Below are 17,044 nucleotides of genomic sequence, written 5' to 3'. Positions count from 1 at the left end.
ATTGCAACAAAAAGAATAAAATACCTAGGAATAAACCTACCTAAGGAGACAAAAGACCTGTATGCTGAAAACTGTCAGACACTGATGAAAGAAATTAAAGATGATACAACAGATGGAGAGATACACCATGTTCTTGGACTGGAAGAATCAATATTGTGAAAATGACTATACTCCCCAAAGCAATCTACAAGTTCAATGTAATCCCTATCAAACTACAATGGCATTTTTCACAGAGCTAGGACAAAAAAATTCACAATTTGTATGGCAACACAAAAGATCTCGAATAGCCAAAGCAATTTTGAGAAAGAAAAATTGTGCTGGAGGAATCAGGCTCCCTGACTTCAGACTATACTACAAAGCTACAGTAATCAAGACAGTATGGTACTGGCACAAAAACAGAAATATAGATCAATGGAACAGGATAGAAAGTCCAGAGATAAACCCATGCAGATATGGTTACCTTATCTTTGATAAGGAGGCAAGAATATACAAAGGAGGAAAGACATCCTCTTCAATAAGTGGTGCTGGGAAAACTGGACAGCTACATGTAAAAGAATGAAATTAGAACACTCCCTAACACCATACACAAATATAATCTCAAAATGGATTAAAGACCTAAATGTAAGGCCAGACACTATCAAACTCTTAGAGGAAAAAGAAACATAGGCAGAACACTCTGTGACATAAATCACAGCAAGATCCTTTTTGACCCACGTCCTAGAGAAATGGAAATAAAAACAAAAATAAACAAATGGGACCTAATGAAACAGAAAGCTTTTGCACAGTAAAGGAAACCGTAAACAAGATGAAAAGAATACCCTCAGAATGGGAGAAAATATTTGCAAACAAAGCAATTGACAAAGGATTAATCTCCAAAATTTACAAGCAGCTCATGCAGCCTAATATCAAATAAACAAACAACCCAGTCCAAAAATGGGCAGAAGACCTACATAAACATTTCTGCAAAGAAGATATACAGATTGCCAACAAACACATGAAAGAATGCTCAACATCACTAATCATTAAAGAAATGTAAATCAAAATCACAATGAGGTAGCACCTCACACTGGTCAGAATGGCCATTATCAAAAAATCTATAAACATTAAATGCTGGAGAGGGTGTGGAGAAAAGGGAATGCACTGTTGGTGGGAATGTAAATTGATACAGCCACTATGGAGAACAGTATGGAGGTTCCTTAAAAAACTAAAAATAGAACTACCATACGATCCAGCAATCCCACTACTGGGCACATACCCTGAGAAAACTATAATTCAAAAGAGTCATGTACCACTATGTTCATTACAGCACTATTTACAATAGCCAGGACATGGAAGCAACCGAAGTGTCCATTGACAGATAAGTGGATAAAGAAGATGTGGCACATATATACAATGGAATATTACTCAGCCATAGAAAGAAACAAAATTGAGTTATTTGTAATGAGGCGGATGGACCTCGATCCTGTCATGCAGAGTGAAGTAAGTCAGAAAGAGGAAAACAAATAGCGTATGCTCACACATATATATGGAATCCAAAAAAAAAAAAATGGTTCTGACGAATCTAGGGGAAGGACAAGAACAAATACACAATTATAGAGAATGGACTTGAGGACATGGGCAGGGGGAAGTGTAAGCTGGTATGAAGTGAGAGAGGAACACTGACATATATACACTATCAAATGTAAAATAGATACCTAGTGGGAAGTAGCTGCATCGCAGAGGGAGATCAGCTCGGTGCTTTGCGACCACCTAGAGTGGTGGGATAGGGAGGTTCGGAGGGAGACTTAAGAGGGAGGGGATATGGAGATACATGTATACGTATAGCTGATTCACTTTATAATACAGCAGAAACTAACACAACATTGTAAAGCAATTATACTCCGATAAAGATGTTAAAAAAAAAATGTCTACAGTCATTTGATCTGACGCCATTTTTGTTTTGTTTGGAGTCTAAAAATGATTACTAACCATTCTCTTTTCTTATATGTCTCTACCAAGACCGAAATCTTTGCATTGGTCTTTTAGAGAACTTTTCGTTTGCAGTAAAACTCTAATAAAATATTGACACATGCTTATAACTTAATTGTCTGAAAAGAGTAGTTTTTTCCTTTATTAGACCACTATATCTGAATTTGTGAAGACGGACATGCAGAGGTAAGCATGATGCTTCTTGGTCCACAATTCAAGCAAATACTCAGTCAGTCCCAGGATAATTAAATTGCTTATATTTACAATTTTGATGTGTCTAAAAGCTTCCTCTAGACATTGCCAGAATCTCTGACTTTTCCAAATATTGGGTGCTGGAGTGGCTGAGTGTTTTTGACAGTTGACTAATGGAATGTTGAGTCAGGGATACATTTAGTTTGGGCTTAGTGAGATATGTTTATGTGATTTGCAGGCACTTCCAAGTGTTGTTCAATTATTGCTAATTATCCTAATGTAGCAATGGATTCTGTGGAAACTCCTCCAGTTCACATGCTGACTCTTTCAGGTGCCAGGCCAGGGGATATATGATAAGATGCACATGTTCTATGGTATCCAGCTCTGATAACGAAAGAGGAATAAGGTCTGAAATACACGGAGCCAGAAACTACTTTATGGAAATTATTTCACAAACTTCAAGTCATATATGAAACACAATAGAGATTTCCCCAAAGTTCCAACAATATTAAAAATGCACATGGGCTTCCCTGGTGGCGCAGTGGTTGACAGTACGCCTGCCAATGCAGGGCACACGGGTTCGTGCCCCGGTCCGGGAAGATCCCACATGCCGCAGAGTGGCTAGGCTCGTGAGCCATGGCTGCTGAGCCTGCGCGTCCGGAGCCTGTGCTCCACAACGGGAGAGGCCACAACAGTGAGAGGCCCGCGTACCGCAACAACAACAACAAAAAAGCACATGGCTTTATCAATAATAAATTATGAAGCGGAAATAAGATTTTCAAAACTGCCAATAATAAAAAAAATGTTCAATTAACTGCTAGAGTAAAAGGAAAGACTGAATTAGTTCTCTATTTTTTCTATGAAATATTTTTTTAAACATCATATGCAGAGATAATAGTGCAAAAGTGTAAGATAAAACTGTAAGACAAAAAGCACTACAGAGGTGTCAGGCATCTAGTTATTAAAATACTGTTATTTTTCTGGATTTTGATTTTATGTAGTATTTTAAGCTTTCTAAAGTTTGTAAATGTTTGATTGTTCCATTTACTTTCATATCTCTTTTTATATTCATAATTTTGTATTTTCTTAAAGAGAGATTCCAAAATTGTGTATTTCCTTCCAATGAATAGCTATCATGCATCAGACACATATGTGCCAGACATCCTACTAAATGTTTTTCACATATTTACTCATGAAATCCTCACAACAGCTCCATGTGTGAGAAATGATTGTACTGTACTGGTTTAAACTTTAAACTTTAAAGTATTCATTCAAAGAGGGGATTTACAACAACCCTAGGTGTTTTTTGATAAGGATTCTCTTTTTCAATGTTTGAACTTAATTGTTATTGAGAAATGATAAAAACTAACTTTCTTAAGTTAATATAATTATATTGTTTATAAAGAAAAGAGAAAATGCTTGGCCACATGATTTTTATACTTTAATACTACATCAATTAAAAATGTATTACGGAAAAGGCATTTCACCCTCTTTTGATCAGCCCATCGTTAAAAAGTTCTTCAACCTTGTATAAAATGCATTAATACTCCTTGAAAGTCTTTTTATGTAAAAGAAGGATATTGGAATTTTAATGTAGATTACAATAAACGTTTTGATTGCAAATGCCATTAAAAATCAAATAAGGATTCTCTCCTGATACAACACAAAAATGTCTTCCCTTTTCTGTAGCTAAGAGCTTCTAGAACTGTCAGCTTAGTTAAACCTAATGTGTTTTCATTGTTCTCTACAAAATGTTTATGTTGTTTATAGTCCTCTAAATGGATGAGAAAACCACTTATTGTTATTTTCTGCCCATGAACTTGATGCCAAAATCCCCTTCAGGTCATGAATACGTTTGATTTTTCTTCTGCCCCTGCTTTTGAGCCAAGGAACCAATCTAGATTCTTCTTCAGAGTGTACAGACCTAGCCTAAGCATCTCCTTCTCTCCTCACTCTGACCCTCTCCAAGTCATGGCTCAGTGCTGAGAGCACTCAGCAAATAAACTCTGTTGCTACAAGGCTATTACTTAGTTATTCTAACTTTTCGAACCAGAAAAAAAAAATTATAAATAACAGGATTATCTAATTACCCACCTTGATTTTTTTTTTTTAGAAAGGGTTAATAAATCACTTGGATCTTTTCCTAAAGGTGGCAAAATAAGTTATAATATTATCAATCTTCCAGTTTTGCCATTTTATTGTATTTAAACATAGTTGTAACTTCATTTAATTAAGTTCATATAAAAATAGATTACATAGTTGATAAACTGGGCAAAAGCCATCTAATGAGGTTAGACTCTGTAATGAAATCAGGGTTCTAAAAATGCAAACTTATATAACAGAATACTCCATCATGCAGGAATGAATCAGTTGTGTGGTACTTCCACACAATGGAATATCATGTACTTGTTAAAGAGAGCAATATCATTTCCCAGCAGTCAGCTACTGCAGGGTTGGAAAATTGTTTTAGGTGCCAGCAATAAGAGGCTTCCCTTCAGAACTCATCTATCAGCAGGAGTCTAGAGGGAGCCCAGAACTCTCCACCTTGGCAAGATGCCCCCATCCCCATATCCTACACACACACCTTTCCCTCTGTCATCACTCACAAGTGGGTCCTTCAGGACTAATTCATTCTGACCCTTAACTGCATACATATCAGTGACTTCAAGAAGACCAGAATTTCCAGATCATTCCTTACTGAGATTTTGATCCTCTAGTTCTAGGGAAATGGGAATTGCCTTTGTGATCCTCTCCCACTCCTTCCCAACTATTTGAGATGCTTTCAACTAGGCCCTCTTATTCAAAGTCATTAATAGCAAAGTCTTTAATGTTCCCTCACCTCCTTGCTTAACTGAAACCTGGGACACTCCTGAAACCTCACTTTCTATGTGGCCATCTCAGGTGATGGCTATTTGTGTCGAAGATGAGGTAGTGAATTTCTTGTTTCTCATTGCTGCTTCAAGGCTTTTTCTCTCCCTTCTCCTTAAAGAGTCACAGATTTGAGTCTCATATTATCAATCCATACTTCCTACTGTCTCTCTTTGTGGAAGTCATTTACCACTCCCTTGGAACACTTCCTCAAATTCTCTAAAGGTTTTTCAACTCTTGGCTAAGGGTAACTCTTATCAACATGACTCCCAAAATAAATTTTTGAAATTACAACATACACAGATAATATTTCTTATATCTTGGCTTCTCAGTTCTTTGATGTTTATCTTCAGAGCTGTTTTCTCCTACTCTACCTTATGCCTGGACCTCCCATGGCATAATTTTGATTAATGACTCCAAACCCTCCATAATCTCCAATTATCACCTCCATCCTTGTAGCTCACTCCCTATAAACTCCAATTCCAGTAATCTCTTGGCCCAGATGTTTTCAATCCCCCATTAACTTTTGACCCAGATTTTCAATCCATTCTCCCCATCACATTTTCACTGTCCTTTCCTACCCTTGTGCCCTCACTTTCTTCTCTATGTATCCTATTGATCAATCATTATACTGACTCACTTGCATATACCCTCAACTCTCTAGATCTTCGAGCCTTCGATTAATGAAGTACATTATTGTCACTGATGGATCTGAAAACAGAACCAGAATGTAGCTTGGGACCATGCCTCAGGTAAAACCGAAACATTGTTCTGGATCCAAAATGGTGTTATAGGATTTGTAAAATAAGATACCATTTTGGATCCAGAACAATATTTCAGTTTTATCTGAGGCATGGTGCCAAGCTACATTCTGGTTCTGTTTTCAGATCCATCAGAGACAATAATGTGACTTCATGTTCTGGAAACTCCACTGGTGAGTGGTTCCACCATTTCAGGCAAAGAGGCAGTAGTTCTTCTTCCACTATGTATTGTGAGGTTTAATTAATGGGTGTAAAGCAATTGGAGAGTTCCAGATGAAAGCCTCCATAGAAGGTAAGTACAACAAAAATTATGTAACCGTTGCATAATGTGTCATCTCAGCTGGCTCGGCTAATGAAGTTGTCAGGTGATTATCCGTTATTGTTGAGTTCTTCTGGAGGAACAAGGTCCAAAATGGGATTGGTCTTACCCAGAACATGGTATCATGGTATATACCTGGAAATGTATCTCGTCAAGACTTGTTTGCTTGGCAAGAAATTACTTTTTAACTACAACTCAGGTGCTTCCATAAAGGTGTCTGATCACAACTAAGTGAGCTAAGTAATAAGTGAGGCATTAAATTTATGCATAGTTTTCATTTTACAACTTTACTTCCAGATGTGCTCATGACAGGAAAGGTAAATAAGGTGTATCTCTAGGGTCAGTTCTAATCAATTGGTTAAGGTTGTCAGGAGGGCAGTAATGAAAAGGATTCTGAGGCCACACCTAGGGTCTTCAGAAAAGAGGGTCATTGGAGATGAACTTTGACTCTTGTGGCAGTGAAAGCAGATTTGTAGCAAAAGTGCTTTGTAATTTCCTTGCTTGGTATAGGCCATAATTACTATGCTTAAGTAGGAAGTGGTAATGATATTCACACACATATCTAGGAAAATCCCTCAGGGTATGGTACACCCAATCCTGTTAAGTCATGTTCATTTCTCTAAGTACAGACATAAAATATTTATTCAGTTGGATTTTTTCCTAGTAACTAGCTAATCTGAAAATAACCAATTGATTTTTATTAAGCCATTGTTCAGTAAACAGCTATTTGATTAGACTGAACTTGCTTTTCTTCATACTAGTGCAGATACAGCTTAAATATCCTTTGAGTGAATATTTTCTAGGATTTGGCTTAATTTCTAATCAAACTCTGAAGGGCCTTTGGGCTTCAGAAAGTTTGAAACTATAGAATTACCTTGTTCTTTCTTGGGGCCAATTAACTGGGCAGATTCTTTGCATTCAATTTGAGGCTCCTGAACATTAGCTAAAGTTTCATTTTCTCTCTCAGCAGTTGGAAACCTATCTCCTTGCGCAACAGAAACTAAGCATGAACCTCAGGCGTACTGAGCTGAACAGACCTTGGCGCCAGTCCCCAAATATTGATGTGCAGAATCTCCCAGAAAGTGCAGTTTCACTCTTCTCCCTTTCATAAGTGGTGAAAGGAAGTGAAGGAAGTATGCCAGGTTGTTATTCAACTCTAGTATTTAATCAAGCATTACTCAGGCTCTTCTGAAACTCTCCGGCTTCTAAACTGAGAGGAAAAGCAAAGAGAACACAGGATGGAAACTACTTAATTGAGCAGGCTCCCAGGATTACTCAGGATCACGTGGCCATTCTCATCCAGACTCCAGTTACTCCCCAAACTTCTGAAAGTCCTGGTGATGATTTCTAACTTAATATTTCACAGCTTTCTCAAGGATCCGATGCACATTAATCCACTTGGTGTTAAGTGTGACTTTCTATAAATCCAGTTTTAGTGCACTGCAGACACCACTTTCTCCATTCAGGTATTAAGTACACAAATAGGGTATCCCCACCACGGGAAAGAAAGATTTGTTTATGTGTTAGGAGGACAGCATGCGGCTGGCACATGAGCAACAGGTGCAGGGCTGACTCATTTTGGTTTCCTCACCTGCGAAGGGGGAACCCAGCATGTGTCAGAAATTTCTGATAGAGCAAGGACCATTACCAAAGTCTTTGCCCGTTTTTTTTTTTCCTTTTTCATTTAAGGCAAGAAATGTATGTCCTTTGTTTGCCAACACTTAAAGAGAACTAGCCTGTCCCGAAAGTCAAAGCACCCAACCTATGAAAGCTGGAGGGTTGGGCTTTTTTTTTTTCTTTTTTTTTTAAAGGCCTGAATGAGGTGATATCTTCATGCTGACAGCTGAGAAGCAGGTCAGTCTGGTTCTTGGGTGCTCTATTACACAAGCAAGATACGACCAGCCCCACCTAATTTTGTTTCTCTGGCACCCTCCTGCTCAGTGGGACATCAGTACCCCTAACCCATCTGCTTTCTCTAATGCAAGACAGACTCATTCCAGCCAGAACAGCTGTGATACTCCAGTTCTTGTCTGTAAACACCTCCTAGACCTGAAGGTAAGTGTGTGCTGGATTACATAGGATGCCTAGTCCCTCATCCCTCGCTCTCTCGCTCTCTTGCTCTCTTACTTATTTACCGAATAGAATCAAAGCAAGTTGAACTTTTGGCAGAACAGCCTGGCAAGTACCTACAGAGACCCTTGTAAAGACAGGTAGTTGTTTCATTAAGTAATTACCTTCCAAATGAGCATTTGTGCTAAATGAGTTAACTTTAAGAATTATTGCCAAATTTGCTAGATGATGAAACCAGCTGAAGAGTTAAATAAAAACCTTGCTTAAAACGTAAGTGACTACAAGAGAGAGTTTTCTTAAGTCAGATCTTAGTAAGTTTCAAAATGTTTAAAGTGAAAGTGGCTACATGAATCTAAATGAATATTTAGATTTAAAGTATGCATTTGATTCAAAGGTTTTTGCTAAAGTATTAGAATACGGTAGCTTTTGAAAAACAGTCTGCTAATGCAATGAATTCTTAACCTTCTATATATCTTTCCCAAAGATTTTCTTAATTAAAAATTGGCAAAGTGACATCTATGTATTATTTTACTTAGCATGGTATGTGTACATGTATAGCACTCAATGGAAATCTAAAAGGCTAAGCCAGTCGCTGCAAAAGACATCCCATGGATCAAAGATGTGGATTAAGTTTCTTAAATTTATTTTCAGTTTGTTCTGTGTAAGGCTTCTCTTATTAAAGGGATGCTGATTTACTGTTTAACACTTTCTAATCAATCCATAGAGGCTGCTTCTACAGATAGTGAAACACGAGAGAAGGCTGAAAACCCCATATTTGGAAATTTGGGTCCAGAATATTTCTTTTGGAGACACACTCTTTCTAAGCTTAACACTCTTCCACCTAATTATTTCAGTATTGAAGTTTATGACTGAGAATGCCCAAGTTAGCAGGGAGTATGACATTCCATCTATTTTCCTGGGCTTATGCATTCATCAGTCTTTTAATTAAAATGATCACAAACTTTTGAAATTTATTATTTCCTGAAAGAAAGTCATGTTTTTCCTTTTATTTGTTTCTTTCTTTTAAACTCAAATAAAGTGAAATGATGTGGGTCCTCAGGTATAATCCTACCTTCTGACTAGTTAAGTCTTCAACCCTTTCAAAACCCTCTTATAAAAGAGGCATTTCGAGAAGTATAATTCCTTATGTCTTCATTTACTGTGGTTCTTTCATCTAGGGACAGCAAAATACTGTCCAAGATTGGAAAGTCCACCCAGTGTAACACTCAAGTTCTGCCTGGGATATTGGCTACACGTCAGACTGAGTTTCCTATGACAAAGACAAACAAAACTCATCTGTCTTAATTTTTAGCCAGAAACCTATAAGGAGAATGATCACAGGCAACTGAGAGAGAAGTAGTACAGAATATACTCTTTAGCTATTTCACTACAGAAACATGGTTTTATATTATCCCCTCAGTGCAGCTAAAGTAATGTTTTTATTTAAAATTTCTGATTTTGATTTAGTTTAGAATGACTAGCATTTCTCTTCCCTTGCATGGGTTGATTACCTGATAGAAACCAGGGTAACTCCTTATTTTTAAAGCTTGGTATAAAATGGGTATGACTAGGTTACAACAGGAGGGCTGGGAAGAATAATAACTTCACGAACTTAAGGAGGAACAATTTTATGCACAGTAAGTGTGGATTTTCTTTCCTTAATGGCCACAGGTTTTTGTTTTCTTTTGTTTTTTTTTTCCCTCTCACCACCTCCTGAAGCCCTCTATACAAAAGTAGTAATGTGAAACCACTTTTTAGTGCCAACACCAAAGACAGGGGAGAAAATAGTTTTCATTTTCTTTGTATAGACGAATTATTTTTTTTAAAAACCAGTGAAACTCACACTCTCCGAAAGTATATTTTAAAAGTTACTGAGCATTAGAAACAATAAAAACATTTCAATATATACAGAAAGATTTAGAATCTTTGTTTCAGGTATCACAAATTGGATGGAAATCCTCTCTCTTACTGTTCCCTTTATAATAATTCTCATCTTAGAAGTTTTTCAAGTTTATAATGAGTTTATCTCTGTTCCTAGATTACATCCTGAAAAGTCCTCTTAGGAATTTCCACCTAGGGGCAAGAAGGGGCAAAGAACAGAAGCAATGATGCTGCTTGGTCCTCCTGGTTCTCTCTCTCTCTCTCCAATTTCACTTTCTTTCATCCCCACATTCTCTCTGTCTCTACTGTGCACCTGGTTGACTGATGAATCTTGGGAACACAGAAGCATGCCATCCATCATCCAGCATAGCTTTACACACAAATATACCACACAGTTTACATATCTCAACTCTAGAGATGGAAAGAGGCTGCAAGAAAAGGGTAAAGATAAAGAATACAGAGTACTTTTATTGTCCTCTGGAGCTTTTGTACTACTTCCATTAAGCTTCCCTGCTTATAATGTGCTTGGTTCAATTCAGAATGGGGTCAAACTTAACCAAAATTGCCTAGTTCTTGCCCCAGCAAAAATCCAGGGCTGGGGTTCTGAATAGCTGATGGCTTCAATTCCTGGCTGCTCTGTCCCTTTAAGATGAATGGACCTGAGTAAGAGGTGTAACCTGGCTCTCTTAGAAGCCAGAGAGCAGAAGCAAAGTTGTCCCCAGCTGCCAAGCTAGGATAGCAGGAACGAATCAATATTCACAAAAGCCTTTCCCACAACTGTATTAATTTTGGAATAAATGGCAAAGAGCCTTCACAACATACTGTCTTATCCCACTCTTCCTTTTCTCTCTTTTCCCTGGAAATGAATTATAGGCAGTAACAGAATGCTTGGCTCATTGTGGGTGTTGATACCTTAGGTTTTCAAGTTACAATCAAAAGCTGGGTAAAGGGTAGCAAGATCCCCTTGGTGGTTCCAGGTTACAAGCAAAGTGAAACAGGAACAACAAAACTCACTTTGTTGACTCTTGGTATGTGGATTCTCATTACTGGAAGCGAGCAAAAGCTCTATGCCACAGTTCCTCATGTGACATTATGAGAAAATTAGATGAAAAGCTAAGGGTTGTTTTCTGCTCCCCTCTGGTAACCACTTCTTTAGGAAGAGAAAATAACCAGAAAGCCTAGGTTTAGGGAAAGCAATCAAACTGCCTAACAATAAGACAGGTGGCCAAGTACAATGCATAAACAAATCAGATCACTGGCAGTAGACAATGAAAAAGGTTATAACTTTTGCTATGAAACTGACAGAGTTCACAGGAAAGAGCTGTTTCTGAAAAGGTCCATGTACGTATTTTTAAACTAAATTGAATTGTATTTTAAATGTGCTAGGTGAAGCAACAGTTTAATGAAATATTGGTGAACTTCAGGTCCTAGGGATAATCATTCCTGTGTTGTTAATGTTAATCTGTAAATTACATGGTAAAAGTGTTTATCTAGAAACCATGGAGATAATTGTTGGGATTTTCTTAAATTAGGATAAAAGTGTACTTAGCATGTTTAAGAAGCACTTAAGGGAGAAGTCACTATTTTTCTAGTGTTTAAAAATGTGGGATTATCACCTGCTCTGGTTAAAATAAAATTTGGAGGATTTCATTATTCTTTATTATTCTGTGCTAAGAAAACATTTGTGGGAAGAGTTCTAAAAACCAGCTGATTACCAAATTCTATATTCCTTTGTAACTTTTGTTACATAGATGAGTGATTACTAGCTTTTAATGCCAAGGTCTGAATCCTAACCCTATCTTTCAGCCACTAGCTATGTGTCCTTGAATACATTATTTATATTTTTTATGTCCCATTTAATTATCTGTAAAATAGGATTAATAATCCCTTCCTTATTGTTTGATTGTTTTTGTTAAGAATTAAATGAGAAAACATGTAAAGCATCTGATGTAATAGATGCATACTAGTAATATGTTTTCCAATTATGTTAACAATTTTTAGGATCTAAATGAATTTTCTTGATTATCACAGAAAAGTGAATGAAATATAAATAAACATAATTATCACAAATACAAATACCTATATAATCCCTACCAAGTGAAGAAACAGATTATTAGGAGCACACAGAAGTCCCTTTCATGCCCACCCAATCAATACTGTCTCCTTCCTTCCCACAAGTAACCACTTTCCTGACTTTTAACATTCTAGTTTTTGAACTTTATAAACATGCAATCATACAGTACAACTGGCATTTTAAGCTCTGCATGATATTTGCGATAATCACTCATGTTACCGTATGCAACTCATCTGTGCATCTCGTTTATTTTTCATGTGCAAATATTAAACAATTTATTATCCAACCTGTTACTGGTGGATGTTTAGGTTGGAGACACATAAATAATGCCCTTGTATGTCTGCCTGCTTGCTTTTTAAGTAGAACTTTCTTAAGTGATAAGCACAGGGCATGGAAATTACTGTATTTTTTAAACCTTAGAAATCCACAGGTATAGACTGCTTGCTAAAAGTCTTTGGAGAAAAAAATATTATATCAGGATGTATTATAGGTACATCTAAGTTGTACCACTGTGTAAGTAATCATTAAGCAAGGAGAGGGGTACTTAAAACTACACGATAATCGGAGGGAGTAATTTAGAGGCTCCTCAGACCCTAGTGAAAAATCATCAAGGTTGAAAATATTTGTAAAAATTTCTGGGGGAGCTTTTAAGAAATGGCAATTAATGTTGGACATAAATAATAGCAGTTGCACCTCCTTCCTTTTCTTATCTCAGTCATCCTGGAGGCTTTTAGTGAAAAATAAGCTCTAAGGTCCAATTCAAAGAACATAAAATCAGTTCTCAGACTTTATTGAAGAGGAATAGTCTAACATTTTTTTACCTTTTTCTATTAAAAACACTTTAAATTTTAGCACCTAATTAGGTTGGAGTCAGTAGACTTGGCTTTCAGTGCTGCTTCTTCTAGCTTCCATTACTGGCCACTCTGAACCTCGGTTTCTTCATCTGCAAAATGGGGATAATGTGAGCTACTCTTTTCATCTCAATGGATCATTGTGAGACTCAAATGAGATGATATTATAAACTGTAAGATATTTATAGAAATATTATCATATTTTAATAATAAGAAATGGAAGTTAACATTTACTAACTGCTTACTTTAGGCCAGATATTGTTTAGAGTACTTCTACATAAATCATTTCATTTAGTCTGCAGAACACTGTGAAGTCAGTATGATTATGATATTGATAAAGCAACTGCTTGATATGATGATTATTTTTCACATGTTATTCATGATAGAAACCAGAATTACAATATAAATATAATTTCAAAACCTTTCCCCCATATCCAGCTATCTATGAATTGTGGCGCTTCCACACTTAAGAAGCAGAATGATGTGTCCAGATTGGATCAGAACCATGGTTTCAAATTTCAACTCTGCCACAATCTAGTTAGGTACTTTTTTTCCACACACACTCACAACCAGATTCTTCATTTATACAATAGGGAATGCAATGAAAGAACCCCCAATTCTAAAAGTATTTCTTTTTTTTTTTTTTTTTTTTGCGGTACGCGGGCCTCTCACTGTTGTGGCCTCTCCTGTTGCGGAGCACAGGCTCCGGACGCGCAGGCTCAGCGGCCATGGCTCACGGGCCCAGCCGCTCCGCGACATGTGGGATCTTCCCGGACCGGGGCACGAACCCGTATCCCCTGCATCGGCAGGAGGACCCTCAACCACTGCGCCACCAGGGAAGCCCCTAAAAGTATTTCTGACTTTCTGTTATTTGGGATTAATAGGAAAAAGGGTAACATGAAGTAAACATGCTGTGAAAAAAGTGATGTTAACATCTAATTCAAGTAACTCAAATTAGGAACTAATAAAATGTTTTCAAGTGGGGTTCCTGACTGACTCACTTTAAAGTGGTATGTTTACTGTATAATCAATAACATCATTTTCATAATAAATACTCCAAATTACATCTTTATAAAGAACATGTTTTCTTAAATAGGTTGAAGAAAGCAGCCCTATATTACATTATTTTTTTAAAATTACTTAGTAGTCCATATATTGTACAATACGTGTGTGTGTGCGTGTGTGTGTGTGTGTGTGTGTGTGTGTGTGTGTATTTCAACTTGTCCCAAGCTAAATGGTCTTTGAAATAATGAAATAGTAGTGTCTGGCTTGACAAAGATTTTGCATGGCATTCCCTAGAGGAAGAAAGAAAAATACTATATAGAAAACAGAACTCAGTGAAATAGAACTCAGTGACTCTAGTTTTAATAAAATCCAAAGAAAACAAACTTTTGGAATAAAGAGTATGGTACTATCATGTCAGCATTATGTCTCTGGATTTTTTAATCACTTTAAAAATGTAGATCCATTTAAAAAAAACCTCAATACTTCATTTAATAATTCAAATGGTCATTATTTTCTTTCAGATTCTCATTATTAACACCAATACCAAAGAAGATTACAATGTTGACTTCAGCCAAAATTCTGTTGATTTCAATTTTGTTTAGTTTACTACTATTTGGAAGCCATGGAGAAGGAGGTCGAGAAAGAAACACAACAGAAAACATTGCAGAAGACTTAAAAACAAGGGAAAATCAATCTATTCCTTTGGAAAGTGAAGCAAATTCAACCTCAGATAAAGAAAATAGAGAAACCTCCCATCCCAAGGCAAGTAATTTCTCTTTTGGGGATCCATCAAATAAAACCCATGGAACAGATTTCTACCATAACTTGTCAACAGACAACTCTTCCAGTCTCAAACTCATGCCCACACTTTCCCCAAGCCCTCCCTTGATCCACAGCTTTGTTTCTAAATTGCCTTGGAACTCATCCGTAACAGATGAAAATCCTCTGCCAGTCTCAGCACCTCCCAATACTACAGCTATTGTATCTTCCGAAAACTTCACTCGGTCTTCGGTCAATGATACCATGAAAGCTCCTGACAACAGTTCCATTACAGTTAGCAACCTCCCTTCAGGATCAAACACTGTATCTGTGACCCCCATGATAATGGAAACAGATGGATGGCCTACCATGACTGGAGATAGCTTGGCAGGGTTTACTGCCTATCAAGAAACAACTTTATATCCCACCTTGAAATTCACCAATAATTCAAAAATCTTTCCAAATACATCAGACCCCCAAGAAGGTAAATATAAATGGATTTAATTTTCCTTTTGTGCGAAACCGAATCTCCAAATAAGTCATTACACCTAAGAAATGCACCACACTAGAAAAAAAGGAGACTGCAATAGCACAGGTGGTTCTTATTTGGGGGGGAGAAACCATGATATTCATAGTGAATAGGGAAGGGATTTTAGGGCTTAAGTCAGCATATACCAGTCATTACTGTATGGGAATGTGAGAATGTGATGAGACTGGGACAAAATGAGAAGTAGGTTAGATTGAAAAGAAACAGAAACTGAGGTAGTGGTACAGTTTTGGGATACTAGGTAACAATTTTTACTGCATTTCAGAAAAACTACCTGAAATTTCACAGGCTTTTAGGAATATGATACAACTGAAGTTTAAAAATATATGTATTTTTAAATATATATATTTTAAAAATATATTTAAAATATATGTATTTTAAAAATTTAAACTCAACAGAAGAATACCCTCAATTTTTAGTTCAGTACCTACTGAACACCATAAAAATGGAATTCAGCTTTGAGTATCACAAGAAAATTGTGTTATGGGGACCTTTCTGTTTCATTTAGAGATTAGTCAAGCTTTAAAACATAAAGTGGAAAAGATCTCTAATATTTAATGAAAATTCATTCTATGTTATTTTCTCAGGTCTAACCATGTTTTTGTTTACTGAATTAAAAAAAAATAACTCCTCTTTTCCCCCCCATGAACTCTCTGATTTCCAATACAACTTATCTACAGATTATATGAGTGATATAAACACCAAATCATATAAACAAATTCCTATTTGAAAGTTGTTAGTGTACAGGAAAAGTTTTAAATTCTGAAATCTAGGATTATTATAGTACTGCAACCAGTATATTGTACGTACATATATTTTCATAATTTTAAGATATCTTTCCATTCATACATACTCTGATATTCCATCAGAAAGATTTCTTTTAAACTATTCTGTTTTGTCTTTCTAAACTTACTATACATATTGAGAACACTGAGTACTTGATCCTACCATTGCTCATTAATCAAAAAAAACTTAGTTAACTTTGCTTCACTTTTATCTTGGTAAAAAATGTGCTGCTGTTGACCTTCCAACATGTCTTTTGTGTATAAACGGAATCTGATATAGAATTAGCGACCCTATAAGACCTCTTGTCTACCTAATTAATAAGCTTCTCAACATTTTTTTTTTAAACCTGAAAATAAAATGCACTAAGTATAAATCCAGGAAGCATTCAGTGATTTATTGATGACTCAGTCTTCAAATAAGGTGCTTGGTAAAGGGGATGATAGAATGAAATTTTGGACTCCTTTAACTCAGACCTACACATCTGTTCGCAATGTGCAAGGCACTGCAAACATCCTGCTTTGTTTGGTCTATTTGTTGTATTTGGAAATACCCTCTATCAGGATATATTTCTTTTTCTTCATAATGCCTTTTCACTTGGGGTTTGTGGATTCAATTCCTATTACCTACTTTAGCTTTTTACTTTTCAATTATTATAGAAACAAACTCAAAGCTTATCGCATCATTAAAGTTCATCAGAGATTCAGAGTTGATTAAAAACATAATATAGAATTCAACATAGAAATTAGATCTTAATAGAGAATACACATGGCATTTCAGTACTATTAGTGTTAATATGTAATGAGATAGTTATAAAACTAAAGCTTAGAAGTATTTCAAGATAATTCAAATTTTGAAGTACAGTTTTATCAGGAAGCATATTTTCCAATATATCCCCAAAACTCAGTACTTTATAACACACACACACACACACACACACAATGTATATATATTTCTCTGTATATA

The 17,044-nt window shown here is 36.3% G+C and overlaps 2 protein-coding genes across 2 annotated transcripts in view; one reads left to right on the top strand and one right to left on the bottom strand.

The window, feature by feature from the left end:
- Positions 1 to 17,044, bottom strand: part of ANO3 (anoctamin 3) — a 439,317-nt gene that overhangs the window by 47,660 nt on the left and 374,613 nt on the right.
- Positions 7,987 to 17,044, top strand: part of MUC15 (mucin 15, cell surface associated) — a 108,201-nt gene continuing 99,143 nt past the window's right edge. The window contains 2 exon segments of the mRNA XM_055078650.1: positions 7,987 to 8,163; positions 14,511 to 15,232. Of these exon segments, the coding sequence (XP_054934625.1) occupies positions 14,548 to 15,232 (685 nt within the window). The 5' untranslated portion in view covers positions 7,987 to 8,163; positions 14,511 to 14,547.

This window comes from Physeter macrocephalus, chromosome 16, assembly GCF_002837175.3.
Source record: "Physeter macrocephalus isolate SW-GA chromosome 16, ASM283717v5, whole genome shotgun sequence".
In the NCBI taxonomy this organism is placed as follows: Eukaryota; Metazoa; Chordata; class Mammalia; order Artiodactyla; family Physeteridae; genus Physeter; species Physeter macrocephalus.
Note: the sequence above shows the minus strand (reverse complement) of the source record. Positions and strands in the feature narration are given on the sequence as shown.